At 37.2% G+C, this 18,312-nt stretch overlaps 1 protein-coding gene across 1 annotated transcript in view; it reads left to right on the forward strand.

Annotated features, from left to right (window-relative positions):
* Positions 1–3,791: 3,791 nt before the first annotated feature.
* Positions 3,792–18,312, forward strand: part of LOC145781873 (aldo-keto reductase family 1 member B1-like) — a 30,124-nt gene continuing 15,603 nt past the window's right edge. Inside the window, exons 1-3 of the mRNA XM_082593553.1 lie at positions 3,792–3,915; positions 6,259–6,426; positions 8,329–8,445. Of these exons, the coding sequence (XP_082449679.1) occupies positions 3,847–3,915; positions 6,259–6,426; positions 8,329–8,445 (354 nt within the window). The 5' untranslated portion in view covers positions 3,792–3,846. The remainder of the gene's footprint in view (positions 3,916–6,258; positions 6,427–8,328; positions 8,446–18,312) is intronic.

The following is an 18,312-nucleotide window of genomic DNA, read 5'->3' on the forward strand; positions in this document are numbered from 1 at the left end:
TGTTTGTGTTTATTTTACTATTATTATTCTTGTGCTCCTCACTACCGCAGCTAGCGCGGTGTCGTCGATGCATTTGCATCCAGCAGTTCTGCCATAACTGTGTTATTGACTCCCATCAATAGTGTTGTTTCTATTTGCATCCTGCAGTTATTTACACTGTAGCAGTCTAGCTCTGTTTTTGGTCTGACTATTTCACACACCTGTCTCACTACTAATGCTTTTGCTATGTGCGATATTATTTTTCGTGTTTTGTCAATTCATTGCTTAATTATCACGACTCGACTTAACAGTCGCGTGTTTTTTCTGGTAGCCTACTTTTGCTCTGACGTTAATGTCACTTGCGCTGGTCATAGCATTGTGCAGTATTAGGTTGTATGTGTGCTTTTGTTTATGCCATATCCCCACTTCTGCCACTGGTACCATGTATGCTATCATTTGTTTTTCGTGTATCCGTTTATGCTGACTTCCAGTTGTCGGTAGACTTATGTTTTTGTGCTTAATTTTAGCAATCGCTAAGCATGTTGGTCAAAAGGGTTTTTTAACTCCTCTTGGGCGTGTCTTCGATGTCCTTCTGTAGGCTACTGTTATGCATGTTCTATTAAGTTTGTGTGTAATGCAAGCCAGCCTTTGTGTTGCAATTGTGATCCTTGCTAACCGCGAATATTTTTGATTCTGGTCGATATTTGCATAATTCATGTTCATTGTCGTTTATTTGGCCACCTTGTGGCAATTAGTTGGTTTGTATTTTGCTTCGTTGTAATCGTTTTACAGTGGTAAAACCCTCATTTGTTAAACTCTGGTTTTGGGGGTGGGTATGTTAGAAACGATTCCCCGCCCATTTAATATTATTGTTGTATCTCTGCTCCATTCTATTTTCATGCTTGAGTGACCCGGCCATGCATTAACAATTTTTGCTAGTTGATCTTTCTTTTTACGTTTTGGCATGGACTGGAGTGGTCATTGTTTTATAAATCTGGAGAACTGGAGATTTGGAGTGACTAGGGAATATGTAAGAATTCGGTAAGCAACTGTTTGTTTTGTTTTATTATTGTCGTTTTCAATACACCATTTCTTCTAATAAGTAAGGCCTGCACTTTATCCAGTCTAGGCAGAAAACGTTTTAGACATCTGATACTCCAACCATACAAAGGAGGGTCCCATACTTGATTCAAGTGTCGGGTATGAGAAGATAAGGTTCTCATTATACTAAGCCTTCGGCACTAAGGAGAGTAGGGTGGCCAGTTCCTTTCTCTCGGCCGCCTTTCCTTCAGCAACTATGCCCACCCAATTTATTACACCCTGGGTAGAGGTGAGCGGTGTTTTTTCAACAACCAGCTGAAGCAGGGAGTCGGACCAGGTTTGCATAATTGGAAAGCCAACGCCTTATTCGTTGCGCCATCCCATATAAATATTTATTATCTTAACAGGCAGATTTATGCTTATTTCGGCACCATATATTCTATTTGAATCATCATCATCATCATTATGTTCCTTCCTCGTATTGAAGGTTGGACAGTGTTGTACGCGTCATTGAAATAATTTGACGGCGTCAGCGTCAGCGCGAATTGCCTAAAAACTTTACGGCGTAAAGGACTGCGTAAGCTGTTAAAGAAATTGACGGCGTCAGCGTCAGCGCTAATTTCTAGCGCTATTTTTTGCCAGCGTCTCATAAAACGGAAATATTTCAACCAAGTTCAGGCTAACAATAGCTATAAATAAAGAGCAGGTATTATGTTTTGAGACTGTATTCATGGCCACCTGGAGATGCGGCCTGATTTGTCACATTTTGCAGATTTTGATTACAGCTACTGCTTGTGCTTGACTGACATTTTTTGAGATGTTTTTACTTTTTGCGGTTTTCTAATGACATAAAACTTTTTTGTTGCCTTGGGGAAGCAGTAGCAAATGAGAAAAAGTAAGTTGAAAAACGCAAAATCAGACTGTTATTGAAAATTAACAGTCTGACTAAAATCCACAAAATCAAATTTTCTTTGTTTTTCAACATGTGAGGATGTTAAAACCTATTGTGTCATCTGGGGAAAAGAATAAAGAAAGCGTAAAAATCAAATTTTTAGAAAAATTTATTTAAACGTTCGCCCAAAGTTAGAAAAACCTGGAAATTTCTGAAAAATGTGACAAATCAGGCCATATCTTTAGGTGGCCATGCTGTATTGTAATTAGCTGCTCAGCCTATTAGTTATTTCCTTGCAGAAAAACAAGCATTTCAAAACGTTTGTCTGACAATCTGCTGCGTTTGGGACGCATATTCAGGGGCGCCGTAGCTATTTTTGACTGGATGGGCAGGAGTATAAAAAAAGGGCACTTTTGTTGCTTTTTTTTTGGCCTTTTTTTTTGTAAGTTTTAAGATAAGATATAGCGATAATGCTCATCTATCAGCTCATTATCGAGTAATGATAGGCTACAAGTGTCCGCTATACAAAGAACAATGGCACGGAAGGGCATCATGCTATTTTATAATGATGTAATATAACTTACTGTGATGGAGAATTTTGTGTCGTAAATATTATTTTGAGGCAAAAATAGAACATTATAATTAGGCTAAAAGCGAATAGCATAAATTGTTATATTGCAAAGTGTGCAGTAGCTTAGATGACCTTAAAAGGGAACCATTGCCCCCTCTTCTCTCCCCATCCACAGAAATTTGAGGGCAGGGAGGCATCCGCTCCCCCTGCTCCCCTCCGCTTCCGGCGCCCCTGCGCATATTGTCCTTTCCAAATGAAAACATGCGTTCCACAGCAGCGCTGGTTGGTATTGGTGTGTTGTATTTCAAAAACAAGTTGAAAACGTTTAGTCGGAAAGGTATCACTGTTCCAAGCTTGCTGTGATAGTTTAGCATGTATAAATCTTTTAACGAGGCCCACTGCACCAACATCGCTCTTTTCAGGGACATAGAGCTCTTGAAATAAAGTATATTCAACGTCCGCGATGCCATTCATGGATTTTTCGCTTTCTGTCTCTGATCCCTCGTTCTCAATACATGAGTGATCACCATTTGACGAACTTCTTCCGCATGTATTCCAGGGAGCCATTCCAACCAACGCAAAGGCCGGTAATTCGGAGGAGTCGCGCTGGCCAGAATACATTGTAAAACTCTTATTGTGAAACGAGATTTTCCATGAAAACAAAAAATGACGCTTAGCGCTTGACGCTTAAAATCGGCAAAATAGTTGACGGCGCTATCACTTCCGTCAACTGAAAAATAAATTGACGGCGCTAGCCTCAGCGTCAACAAAAAGTTGACACCGTCAAATGACGCCGTCAAATTGACGGCGTCAACGTACAACACTGGGGTTGGATATAATGTGCCTTTGTTCTCGACCATGAGCTGTTCGTACTGCATTTTCATAACTTAATTTTGTCCATTTAGTGATGTTTGCTGTCCAAATTATTCTTGGTCTATTAGCTATTTGAATAAGATAGCCTACTAAAAAAACTGAAAGTTTGTCTCATTTTGTTTCGATTATTATTTTTTTGTTTAAAAAAGGCTCTGCTGCAATACACCCGAAGCCAATGAAGCATAACTGGAAAACACTCTAGATATACGCATGAACACAAACAGCCAATAACTTGAATGCACGCACTGCAGTCTGCAATCATGGATGACTCTTATCTGCTGTGATGCTGGAATGGATGCAGCATGCAGTGGGCAAGTTTCTTTCTTCTTGTTCTCATTCTTGCAAGCATGTGCAGACAGTGCAGTTGCCCAGCAGTCCAGGCCTAAGGTGAACAGGTGATAATAAGTGTAAGATGCTTTAAAAGTTTTATTTTTTAGCAGACTGGTAGGCCTACTTTTATTTACTTTGAATTAGCAAATACATCTGCATCATGTCTGTGCCAACTGTAACATTTAACAGTGGACGAAAAATACCAGTTGTGGGACTTGGAACTTGGAAGGTATACCTTAACACTTAATTGTTTTTTTATCAAGTAGGCGTATGCACTACTCCATGGTTTTCTGTCATTTTTTTGTACTGCAAAGTTTAGAAGTTAATTTGATGCTATTTTGTGCACACCAGAAATAAGTTTGATTGATAACAAGTTGGTAACATGCTATGCCAGAGGAACCAAGGTTTGGTTAATTGTGCTACACTCTGCTAATGTTTCATGTTTGTTGCACATGTGTTTTACACTAACCTGTTTTATTGTAGGCTATATATAAAGAATTACACAGGCCAACAAAAAAGATAAAACATTTTGTGTCTGCAATGTAAGATGTGATTAGGGGTATATATATTGAGGCTGCTGATTTCAAAAATCACATCAGATTTTACCCATCACATCAGGTTTTTGAGATTTTTGCATGATATTTTTTCTCATAATATTGGCTTTTTGGCCGAATTGCAAAGCCAATTGGGGATTTGCAAAACCACCAAACCTACTTCTTAACATGAAAAAAATAACAATGTAGCCTACTCTTGTAAAAAAATGACGTTGAACGTTTAGTGTTAGCAGATAAACTTTGAAGAATTGAGTTCAAGTTACCACACTTCAATAAAATTTAAAAAAATAAAACAGGCCTTGAAATACCTCAATGTTTTCATTAATATTATGTTTGTATGTCTTGTGTAGACTTTATCGTGATGAATTTAGACTTTATCACAGACCTTGTTGACAAAAAAGAGTTCAAATTCCATGAAACGCCATAGTCTACCAATATAGATCAGGAGTCGATTTTACCCATTTTTACCAAAACAGCATTCAGATATCATAAAATCCTGATGTGATACAAAAAATCTGATGTGATTTTTGAATTCAGCACCCAAAATATACCCTAGAATGACATTTACTATGCTGACACAAAAAGTGTGTTGGCTTGTGTTATCCAATGAGATGTGCCTTTAGTGTATCTCATTGCATAAAAAATTACATCCAATCAACCATGCATCAGCATAGGTTGAAATTCTGCTGTGCATTAATTATTTCATTTTCCCATAACAAAAAATAACATGACGATCCTCCCAGTTTTATACAATCAATGGTATGATGTCATGTTCTTATAAAATTATTAATTTTATACGCTTGGTTCTGTACTTTGATTCGAGTGTATTCACAAGAAATTTATTAATGATGAAGGTTTTAAGCCAGTGCTACTCAAACTTTTTGATGCCGTGTACCGGCTGAACACCTTCCATCACTTGGCGTCCTGGTCAATTTGCGAAAAAAAGACAAGAGCAAAGTCATTATTACTTTTGTAACAAATACACAAAAAAAAACCACTTTTATTAATAATCTTTCGAATTTTGATGCGAAGTGTGCGCTTGCTTATTTGCAACCAGCTTATCCAATTGCGTTTCAATGGAAAACAATGCTACCTGCTTCAATAAATCTATGTAAAAACATGTTCAACTCACTACAATCATCTGATATTTTGAAGTCAGAGTGTGGCCGATCGATTGAGCCTCTCACTTCTCTACTCGTTACTGGATGCTGCAGGTATAGTCAAGCACGTGGACACAGCACAAACACATAAAAAGGATGATCATCTAGCATCGAACATTGCAATACTTTGTTGAAATAATGGATAACAATTACGAAATAACATTTCTTTGTGACGTCACTGGAAGTCGTCGTAGTAGCGGGCCACCAAACAGTCTATAGCTGGGAAAGCAGATTGAACATTATCGTTGCCTAAAAATTTTTATATAGACGTTTTGATCAACATAATTACTCAATTTACAATTTCTCCTAACTGACCACGTACCAGCAGCCAAGTGCTCGCGTACCGGCACTGGTACGCGTACCGGCGTTTGAGTAGCACTGTTTTAAGCCAACTAGCACCATGAAAAAGATGACAAAAAGCTATGAACAATTATGTGTCTCAAATGTGAGTGGTATAAAACCTGAACACCTGAACATTTTTATGTAAAACTGTCTTGTATTATCTAGTCCATGTGCATATTTGCAAGCATTTTTTTCAAGACCTCTGAAAATAATACCTAATCACACTTAAACAGTTACTCTTTTTTGTAGATATTTTGATACGCATAAGTATGTAATAATTTGGTGGTATTGTTACATGTATTAAATTAGCAATAGCACATTTTATGTTTGCTGTTTTAATCCCAAAATGCGTTCAAACAACACTGTCATTCTGGCGGAATAATTCTGTGCGATTTGCCTAACAAAACAATCTGTAAAAAAACGTGCGGTAAATAATGCAATGACAGCAACAATCGTTTATAAATTGGTAGTTATAATAAGTTAATAAATATTTTTTTGTACATGTTGTGTGTTCAGTCAAAACCTGGTGAAGTCCAGGCAGCTGTTGAAGAAGCTATTTCGTGTGGATATCGTCATATTGATGGTGCTGCAATATACGGAAATCAGGAAGAAGTTGGGAATGGAATCCAAAGTAAAATCAATGATAAAACAGTTAAAAGGGAAGATCTGTTTATAACCGACAAGGTATCATGTTTTGTGTAAGAATAACTTCTTTCATATTGAAAAAATTAATAGTAATTTGGATATCACTACTAACATCATAGGCAGAGTTCGATCTTAACGCTAGTCTGGTAGCCAATGGCTAGTGAAATTTTGCGCAAACTAGTAGAAATGTTGCAGTACTAGTCCGATTGACTAGTGAAAATATTCGCCGGTGAAAAGTTTTGGTTTGAATGGCGATTGGCGACGTCACTCTGAAATACTGCAAAAATTTGCTTGCCAGATGCGAAACTGCACGGAGAAGGCTGCAAACTGAGCACATGACTACTTTTTTCTCGCAACTTCGTTAGACACGACACGTGGTAGTAGTGAGCACGCCAGCACGGAGAAGCCAGCAAGCAACAGTTAGCAAAATTAACGTTTTTTGTTGTTGATATATCGTGATCAAATGCTGATTCAACGTTACTACAAAGTGTCTAACGCTTAGTGTTAGTTGGGTAGTTACCGCTATTGAGGCGCATATAGTACAGGAATAGGCTATGCTAAACTAAAACATTTTGTTGTTGTTGGCTTTGCAGTGCTAGTTAGAATCACTCAGAGAAGAGCTTCAATTTTACTAATCTTTAGTCCTTAGTTTGTTAGAATGCCAATGTGGAAATATTTGTCAGGAGGTTCGAATCTAATTGAAAAGAGGAAGAGAACAGATAATGAGGAGGAAACACGGAACGGAAATCTGAAAGCCTTTACTTTAGTTAGTTTTAGTCTAAGCCAAAACAGTTATCTTAATACGTCATCAGACAAGTGAAAAGTCAGTAAACTGGTCGGACTAGTGAAAAATCGTGCGGGCTAGTGAAAACTGGGAGCAACTAGTCTGGTGGGCTAGTGAAAAAAAAAAGTTAAGATCGACCCCAGATAGGCTATTTTTGTGACTGATATTTTATCTTGTGTTCTGAGGACTAGACATAAATAACCTCTCCAGAAAAATATCCCCCTAAGAAAAAAGCTACCCTGGTAAACATCCCCAAAATGTTCTACACTGATAATATCACCTCATAAAATCCTTTTGAAGTATATATGTAGTAAATATCCCCCCCCCCCTAAAAATAGTTGAAACGATTTAGCGGGTGGGGTATGTTTTTCCAGGTTGATATTTATCAGTATGTTTTTTTTCTGGCAGGATATTTATCAGAGTGGATATTTTTTGGGCAATTTTTACTGATTAATGTTATGAATCAAATGTTGTTCGATGTTCCCCTTCCAGAACTGCACAGTATGTACAGCTAAACCAAAATTCTAAGCAGTTAGCAGTGTATGGTGTATTGATTGTAGTTCAAGGTGGTCATTAAAACCAACTGATGTTGCCAGGGTTGTTTGATTTAAATCAAACAATAAAAAAAGTCAATTAGATATATTTTTTTAAGCATATGAAGGTAAAAGACATACTAAAACTGGGCCTTTTAAGTCATACATATTTCGAGTAGATGCACTATTTTGTTAAAGAAAATTAATTAAAATGACCCCCCCCCCTTAAACAAACAATAAAAATATGTTTAAAAATAATACAATTTTTTTTTAAATTATGATTTTTTTCTACTCTGTAGCGTAGCCTGCTGAGTGCTGGTTGGTCTTATTCATGCAATCTAAAAGATTGGCTGTAGGCTATGGTACTGTTTATTGGGAGTATATAACTGATATTGAATATTTTAACTTTAAGTGCTAGTGTACTGGCCGGAGATTATTCTTTGCACTGCAGAGTTATTGTCTTTTGCTGTCTTGAATATAGTTTACAAAATATGTCAATGAGCTTGAACTGGAAACTAAGAATGATATATAACTGTTACTTTTTGATTCCATTTTTCTATTAAACCAAATGAATTATATAATACTTATTATAAGGTAGTTTAACAGCCGATATTAATTATCCAGCTATGGTGCACCTTTCATGCACCCAAGGATGTTAAACCAGCTCTTGTAAGCACACTTCAGAAGTTAAAGTTGGACTATTTGGATCTCTATCTGATACATTGGCCTATAGGGTTTGTGGTATGTATCACACTTTTAAATATTGTATAGTACTCTGCATAATTTGCTCTGCCATTGTGTTTTAATCAATGATAGTGATCGAAAATTACCAATCGTTTGAAATGATTTCATTAAATTCTGGTTACTATGGTGTTAGTATATAAATAGCATGGTTGATGTTTTTCTCGACAGTCAGTGTACAGTGTATTTCTCGCTGCGAGAATATTTGTTTCAAAAGCTACGCCATTGGAAACAGAGGTGGGTATCCGCTGCTTTGAAAGTACAATATGCCAAAAGAGTGGCATTGCCGCTACTCGCTACCAGTCAATGAAAAGTAGCGTGCGCTACTTTTATCTTAAACTGACACTGAAAAGCTCTGTTCAAATTCCTTGTGAAGTCAAAATGACCTTGAAAATGAATGATGTCACAGGTCTTTCAGTAGCCTACCACGTTTGTTTTCACTGCCATTTAAAGTCATTGTAGAAAAGTTTTATTCTTATGCTCCAAAGTTGCCATCAAGAATATCTATAAACAATTGATTATTTTCCACTTTAAATAGGAAAGCTGTGGGTAGTGAAAGTAGAGTCTGCTACTATTCAGCGAGTTCTCTATTTGGTGACTGCCTTTTTCGGCAAGTTCCCTATTCGGCGATTTTTTGAAAAACCCAACGACGCCTTCTGTAAATCCAAGGATTGAACATTATTCAATATTCAGACATTGAATCAATGTGAATACGAACTGTTGGCTAATTAGGTTCTTTGAACAAATCGAATGGCTTTTGTAAATGTTTCTCAGGTACTACCTATACCCATAGGCGTCGATTTTTTCTTAGAAGAGAGGAATTCTGGGTGGGCAAGAGTTTTCAAACAGATTTCATTGAATCTGTATGTTCGCAAATTTGCAATGGTTCAGTCTTCGAAATTAGCATATTTTTACTTCGGCAAAAACGTTGCCGAGGCCAAATTGCCTCGGCAATTGCTGTGAACACTTATTACGAAAAGATTGTACTAAAACATGTAAAACGACAAGCTAAAAATATACTAAAGTAGTCTATCACGAACGCATTGTTTGATTTGTTGTGATGTAATCATAGGCGTCGAATTTTTCTTAGAAGAGAGGAATTTTGGGTGGGCGAGAGTTTTCAAACAGATTTCATTGAATGTGTTGAATGTTCGCAAATTCGCAATGGTTAGTCTTTCTCACAAAGACTGCGTTTAGCGTCGCTGCAGCAATTAAGCTTTAATAGGTTTGATGTTTGCTTTCTTGCGCCTTGCGATCTTATGAGCCCTGCTAAACTAAACAAGCTTCTTTTCTGTTTTCCTTTGCAACCTAAAAAGTGCGTGACCTGTTATCTTTAAAGTGGCGCCTTCGGATTTGCCGCATTTTGATTTGTAAAAGGCAAAGATTTGTGAAAAGGCGATTGTTTCAGTACGTCTTTAGTTTGTATCGGTTATTTTATTGTCATGTTCATTATGATGTCATCTGGGGGGTTTTTCGGTCATTTATCGGTCATTGACCGATTTTTTAGCAAAATGTCCGAAAAAAATACAGTCAATTCGGTCAAAATTTCCGAAAAAAGTGTTGCAAGGTTGAGTTTCGCTGATGAACGTTGAAGAAACGTTTGTCTGTTCTAACTTTTCTCAGATAAAACACGACAACGTTTCTCAGCGAAACTTAATGTTGTAGCTAGTCAGGAAGTGCCAATTTTGGTTTGTACAGTCTTCGAAATTAGCATATTTTTACTTCGGCAAAAACGTTGCCGAGGCCAAACGGCAAAAGTTGAAATTGTCTCGCAATTGCTGTGAACGTTTATTACAAAAAAATTGTACCAAAACATGCAAAACAAGAAGCGAAAAATATACTAGAGTAGTCTATCACGACCGCATTGTTTGATTTGTTGTGATGTAATAATACCAAAAGTAGCGATATAGCGAGCAACGCGATTACGCACACTGTTATGACAATTCACGTTAAATAACTAACGGGGGGAAAAGTAAGTTAATTTTGGGTTGATTCAACGTTCGAGTCAGCACAAATCGATATAATTTTCCCAGCAGGTTATATTGTGTAACAACACTGCCCCATAAGAAATTTACATTTGTTTTACATTAATTCGATATCTAGAGACGTTGAATTATCATAAAATAAGGTTAATTGCTCAACCAGGTACCGGTAACAAATTAATAGCTCCCTGCGAGAAGATTGCCTCGATTTACGTATACAGTACACTAACATAATTCGGCACAATTGGGATACTGCGAGCAACGCAAAGTCTGTTTGATCAAGAACTAGCTGTCAGAATCGGAATCATCAGATGCTGTATGGGAGGATGAGGTTGTCGCGTCATCACTGGAATCAGAAACATCAAGAGGCTTATCGCTTAGTTGTAAATCTACACTGTCTTCGCCGTTCACAATGAAGCGTCCACGTTTTGCTGCTTTCGTGCTTTGATACCCATCCACAGGCCTCTTTCGCAGAGCTCCATCAGAGTGTTGACTAAGGATCAAATCTATGGCTGTGGCTGGGAGGAATGTCTAACCCCAACCGTGGCCTACGATATAACACGGCCGGATATCGTGCCGCGAAGAGAAAAAATTAGAGGGGTAACGCTTTGCGTCTGGCAACAGGGTCATTTCATTATAATTCATCCAGAAAATTGAAATTTTGGAACCATAGAATTTAGAATTGTCCCATTTTTTCACAGTTTAAAATGCTTCAAATTCTGAGTTATTTGGCACAAATTTTGTCAAAATTGGTTGAGCGGTTTTTGTTTTATCGCTATTTTAATGTTTGACCACCAGGTGGCGATTTTTTTAATGAGTCGCATAAAAATGCTCATATCTTGGGACCTAGTTGCCCAATCTTCATAAAATTTGTATCTATCCCCCCATTTTCAGGGGTGGGCTTTCCAAAAATGAAGGTTAAAATGAGCTAGGAGTTATACTTTTTGTGATATAACCATTTGTAGTGCTTTGATAGCGTGGCCGATTTCGCCATGTGGCCAAGCATTTTTTTCAAAATTTTTTTGATCATTATTATTAACATAGATGTTATATTCCAAAAATATATTTTAAAGCACTTACAATTCACAACCTCATAATAAAAATTGTGCACAAAAATGCAGAATTTTTAAAATAGTCAAAAACATTGGATTTTATTTTTTTTGAATTTTGGGATAAGACTTTAGATTTCATTACTACTACTTGTATTACAACTATTTTATGAGCAGCACTGTAGTCAAGCCTTTTTCTCAATACTAATATTGACGTAGATAACTGACTCCTATTCCAATAATTCCACTTTAATCACTAAAAATTCGTCAGCCCATACTGGGTGATCCGCCCCTCCCCCCCCCTTACTATGCCACTGTATGTCAAGCAAAGAATAATATTATAATACACAATTACACAAAGTGAAGGAGTCAAGACATAAAGATGAAGGAGTTTAATACATCGAAAGGATGTAATGAGCTTGTCCGATGTGGGAAATAATTATATCATTTTCCAAACATGTCTCGCTGCTACTGGTAGGACAGTGTGCAAAGTACAATTGCGTTACTTTAATTTGTCAGAAGTTACATTAAAGAACAGCGACAGTCTTAATAGTAAAGTGAGCTACATGCAACAATCTAAGAAATACATAACAATCTGAGAAAGAAAGTACATTGTAAAATAAAGTCACACTATTCTGAGGATATAACTACAAGTCTATACACTTCTGCTATCATTTCTGAATTGGAATATATATATAGGCTTTATCTGCACTGATCATTGTAAAATTACATACACAGTTACACACATAATTATTAGTGCCAAGAAGAGTACGAAACATTAAAGATGTTTTTATTGCAGAATAGTGACTTTCTGCAATAAAATACAATTAAAAAGGATTCAATAAACGTATAGTTTTGCATGCATAATTAGTGCATCCCACTTTGCATTTAACATCATGTGACACTGGACAAAATATGCTCACTGCAGAGCCATTACAACATGTAAGGGGCAACAATCGGAATGAATAAAAACGCAATTGAACAAGGGCCACCATGCATGTAAATAAACCGACAACCACGGTTTCTACCATGTAGCTAAACATGTGAGAGGCAGCATAAATTACTATACAATTGAACACGGGTTGTCATGCATGCGGATAAACTGTAAACCACGATTTCTAGCATTTGCAGTAACTAAGCACTGTAAGAGGAAGCAAAAATATAAATACAACATAAATGAACAAAGGTTGTTGCACAGTGCACACTTGGACACATAGAACAGCATGCCAGTATTGTAACATTAGTCAAAACCTAGACAGCAATTTCAGGCAATCAAACCCAACGTAATAGAAGCCAATCAATGCTCATCTTGAATGCAAATGAAGCGACGATTCAGTTTCCATGTTTGGAGCCGAAAATGTGTATATTCTGCCAGTTGTAGTGGAAGGACTGTCCAAAATCATCAGGTTTGAAGAAATTCAGGACCAGGCACAGTGCTTCCACGCTGGAATCTTTGTTTAGTATTTCTTACTAGCTGCAGTTCCTCAGCTTTTATGTAGAAGAAAGTTACACTTGTTGTAACAGCTTCAGAGCAGTATTGAAAGGCAGCTGCAGCAGTCAAAATTTGATTAGCAATTGGTCTGCCTAGACTTTCGTTACCAAGCTTCCTTTTTACTACTCCACCAATCCCGTCACATGGAGATTTACCATGACTTGTGGCAAAAAATGACTAACTTGCACGCTCTGTGCCTGGTACTCGTGGATTCCATTACTTTAGTTCAAGTTCTTATTGGTTCTTTCAGTTTTAAGCGTGTATCAGATGATTCACAATTCACTGGTACGCATTGTTTCTTCGATGCAGCCCCAATGATAAACATCCAAGATCTATGTAAGTGTCATGTCTTATGTAGCATGTGCTTATGACGAACAGTGGTGGGTTGGGCTTGTTGAAATCGTGGACAAAGAAAAGAATGATGTTCTTGTCAATTTTATGCATCCTTGTGGCCCCTCTCCATCTTTCAATTGGCGTGGCCATGAAGATAAGTGTTACATGCACATTTCTTCAATCCTGATGATTTTCGACAGTCCTTCCACTACAACAGGCAGAATATACACATTTTCGGCTCCAAACATATAGAAACTGAATCGTCGCTTCATTTGCATTCAAGATGAGCATTGAGCATGATTGGCTTCTATTATGTTGGGTTTGATTGCCTGAAATTGCTGTCTAGGTCTTGACTAATGTTACAATAATGGCATGCTGTTCTATGTGTCCAAGTGTGCACTGTGCAACAACCTTTATTCATTTATATTGTATTTATATTTTTGCTTCCTATCACAGTGCTTAGTTACTGTACATGCTAGAAATCGTGGTTTACAGTTTATTCGCACGCATGACAACCCGTGTTCAATTGTATAGTAATTTATGCTGCCTCTCACATGTTTAGCTACATGGTAGAAACCGTGGTTGTCGGTTTATTTACATGCATGGTGGCCCTTGTTCAATTGCGTTTTTATTCATTCCGATTGTTGCCCCTTACATGTTGTAATGGCTCTGCAGTGAGCATGTTTTGTCCAGTGTCACATAATGTTAAATGCAAAATGGGATGCACTAGTTATGCATGCAAAACTATACGTTTATTGAATCCTTTTCAATTGTATTTTATTGCAGAAAGTCACTTAAAACAATCTTTAATGTTTCATACTCTTCTTGGCACTAATAATCTTACAATGATGTATGTATGTAATTTTACAATGATCAGTGCAGACAAAGCCTATATATAAATATTCCAATTCAGAAATGATAGCAGAAGTGTATACTGTATAATTATATAGACTTCGACTTGTAGTTATATTCTCAGAATAGTGTGACTTTATTTTGCAATGTACTTTCTTTCTCAGATTGTTATGTATTTCTTAGATTGTTGCATGTAGCTCACTATACTATTAAGACTGTCGCTGTTCTTTAATGTAACTTCTGACAAATTAAAGTAACGCAATTGTACTGTGCACACTGTCCTACCAGTAGCAGCGAGACATGTTTGGAAAATGATATAATTATTTCCCACATCGGACAAGCTCATTACATCCTTTCGATGTATTAAACTCCTTCACTTTGTGTAATAATGTATTATTAATATTATTCTTTGCTTGACATACAGTGGCATAGTAAGGGGGGGAGGGGCGGACCACCCAGTATGTGCTGATGAATTGTTAGTGATTAAAGTGGAATTATTGGAATAGGAGTCAGTTATCTACGTCAATATTAGTATTGAGAAAAAGGCTTGACTACAGTGCTGCTCATAAAATAGTTGTAATACAAGTAGTAGTAATGAAATCTAAAGCCTTATCCCAAAATTCCAAAAAAAATAAAATCCAATGTTTTTGACTATTTTAAAAATTCTGCATTTTTGTGCACAATTTTTATTATGAGGTTGTGAATTGTAAGTGCTTTAAAATATATTTTTGGAATATAACATCTATGTTAATAATAATGATCAAAAAAATTTTGAAAAAAATGCGTGGCCGCGTGGTGAAATCGGCCATGCTATCGAAGCACTACAAATGGTTATATCACAAAAAGTATAACTCCTAGCTCATTTTAACCTTCATTTTTGGAAAGCCCACCCCTGAAAATGGGAGGATAGATACAAATTTTATGAAGATTGGGCAACTAGGTCCCAAGATATAAGCATTTTTATGCGGCTCATTAAAAAAATCGCCACCTGGTGGTCAAACATTAAAATAGCGATAAAACAAAAACCGCTCAACCAATTTTGACAAAATTTGTGCCAAATAACTCAGAATTTGAAGCATTTTAAACTGTGAAAAAATGGGACAATTCTAAATTTTATGGTTCCATGGCCTGGATGAATTATAATGAAATGACCCAACACTGTCAGTTCAATTTTCACCATTTAATTTCATTCTCTGAAGTTACTAAACTGTAGCCTAAATGTAAAGTGTTGCTGTTGCAGAACAGCTCCTATAAAACCAAAGCTTTTAAAATGGTATCTGTTGCAAGAGTAGGCACTAGGTAGCACCAGTAATCATACACCATTTTAACATCTTTGGTCTTGTTAAAAACTTTGCTGTAGCAAGCAGTAGGCCTATCAATTTTGCTGACAAAACAGCAAATGTAATTCGGAGTGGCTATTTTTACCCACATATTGCCATGGTCACAATCAGGTTTTGCCAGAGTTAGGATTAAAGTTAGGATGGGTTAAGCTAAGGATCTTTGCCCAGGACTAAAAAAATTTCCAAATACAAGTTTTGTTTTCAATAGCTTTGAACTTTTCTCAAATTAGTGCAGAATTTCTTATCTGGCAATGCTATTGATCCATATCTAATCTAGTTTGAATTGCTGATTGGAGCAGCTTGTTAATGCTTGAAGATAAACAATAACAATAATATAGCGATAACTTTTTGCACAGAAAATATTACTTAGCAATAGTGACTAACAGGTAAAGGTTTTAGTGCAGTGATGACACTGCAGGGTAGACGTATATTGTGCTGCAGTACTAAGTTATGCTCTATGTTATAATCTGCAATAATGGGTAGGCATTACATTATTAGTCATTAGATTATTCAGTTTTGTGATGTGATCTAGGCCGTAGTCAGGATCGAGAGCAGCAATTAAATAGTTTGCATTTTTTCCAAAAATTCTTTTATTAACATTTAGTAATTTGATGTCGAATTTTTGAAAAATATCCTTGTACAAAGCCCAGAAGCAACCAAACTAGAGGAAATTTTGGCTGATATTCCAAAAACCACTTGGTTATAACCAGTATATATTTGTCAAATGTCACAAGGTTGAACAGACATAATCATGCACATTAAAATTTTTCTGTGGAAGTCAAGTGCCTCATTTTCGTCAATATAGCTACAGCCTTCGTTTGGATAGTTTATGTGCTTATACTGTAATTGTACATATTAATTATAAAATATGTTTGTAGCTTTAGCAATATTTGGAATACCGTTAATCGGGGTAACTTTTGACAGTCAGTGTGACTTTGACATTGGTTATCAAAGTCACACTGAACGTCAAAATTGAACAATGGTGTCCAAGATTCTGTATAGTTGTGTTTTCATGATAGTAAATTTGTATTTTGTGTTGTCTTTGTAGATACTGATTAAGTTTGATACTATACTGTAACAATTATGCCATGAGTCTACAAACGGAAAGCTGGGTCGAGGGAGTATCAAACTGCATATACTCAAGTAGACCTAGAAAATGCTGTGCGGCAGGTGCAGAATGGACGATTGACCATTCATGCTGCATCGAAGCAGTTCAAAATACCATATGGAACGGTTTGGAACAAGACACGTCCAACAGTGAACCATGCAGGAAAACCAGGTGGACAATCAGTGTTATTGGCTGCTGAAGAGACAGCACTCGTAAAAGTCATCAACCACCTAACTGATTGGAAATTTCTATTATCGTCTTCTGACATTCGTTACCTTGTATATACAAGATGTTAATCGACAAGGTAAAACCATAAAAATCTTCCGGGAAAACCTGCCTGGTTGGGACTGGCTAAAAAAATTTAAGGAACGTCAACATCTTACACAACGACTTGCTGACAATGTGAAGCTAAGCCGTGCTGAAATTAGTTCAACTATCGTGAAAGAATATTTCAAAAACATTTATGAGGAACTGAATGGGGTAGAGCCCCAAAACGTGTACAATTATGATGAAACCAATGTAACAGACAATCCAGGGGCTAAACAGTGCATTGTGAGAAGAGGACTTCGAAGAGTGGAAAGACATCACACTCCAAGCAAGCCGTGAGCATGATGTTTTGCGGAAATGCAGTGGGAGAGTATCTCCGATGGTCGTGCATCAATCAAAGAATCTCTATGCTGGTTGGACGGAAGGTGGCCCACCTGGTGCATTATACAATCACTCAGTCAGTGGTTGGTTTGATTCCACTACGTTTGAGGAGTGGTTCAAGTTGTTTCTGGACCATGTAAAGGAGAAGCCTGGGAAGAAAGTGCTTATTGGGGATAATTTGGCATCACATTTCAGTACACAGGTGATAGCTGATTGTGAAGAAAATGATATCAAGTTTATCAGTTTAGTACCCAATGCAACCCATATACTTCAACCACTGGATGTTGCCGTATTTGGGCCAGTAAAGAAGATGTGGAGAATGATACTGGAGGACTGGAGAAAAGAGAGCAGATTGAGGGGCAGCATACCAAAGACAGTGTTTCCATCGCTTTTGAAATGACTGTGTAACCAGATGGAGGAGAAAAAGGAAAACCTTGCAGCTGGATTCAAGGCTTGCGGTCTAGTACCTCAGGATGAGCAGCAGGTGCTTAAGCGTCTCCCTGATGCAAACAACAATCCAACTGAGACAGTCCAATAGGCCTTGGGAGAAGTTGTGGCAAACATGTTGAAGGAGCACCTGTCTCCACCAGCAACAACACGTCAAAAACGTGGCCCCAAAGTAGCAGCAGGGAAGGTATATACGTCTGAAGACATAGCTGCACAGAAAGAAATGTCGAAGATGCCATCTGGAACAGGATCTGGAAGTACCAGTAGTCAGAGAGGCAAGAAACGCAAGGTCATTGAAGTACCATCGAGTTCTGAAGAAGAAGATGAAAGCGAAAGTGACAATGACGGTAGCTGCGATACTTTGCCACATCGAATTTTCAAGTTTTGACTGACCAGATTAGCAATTGAACCAAGCATATCAGCGTATGATTACAATTTTATGTTGAATGCTTTTTAACGCATCATTATGTCCATGAATTGCTCAGAAATGTAAAATATTTTGTCTGTTAACCATTGTAAAGCTGTTAGTATATGCAACTTTGGGCAGAAAAGTTACCCCTCTAATTTTTTCTCTTCGCGGCACGATATCCGGCCGTGTTATATCGTAGGCCACGCC

Source organism: Aplidium turbinatum, chromosome 13 (assembly GCF_918807975.1).
Source record: "Aplidium turbinatum chromosome 13, kaAplTurb1.1, whole genome shotgun sequence".
NCBI classification, from domain to species: Eukaryota; Metazoa; Chordata; class Ascidiacea; order Aplousobranchia; family Polyclinidae; genus Aplidium; species Aplidium turbinatum.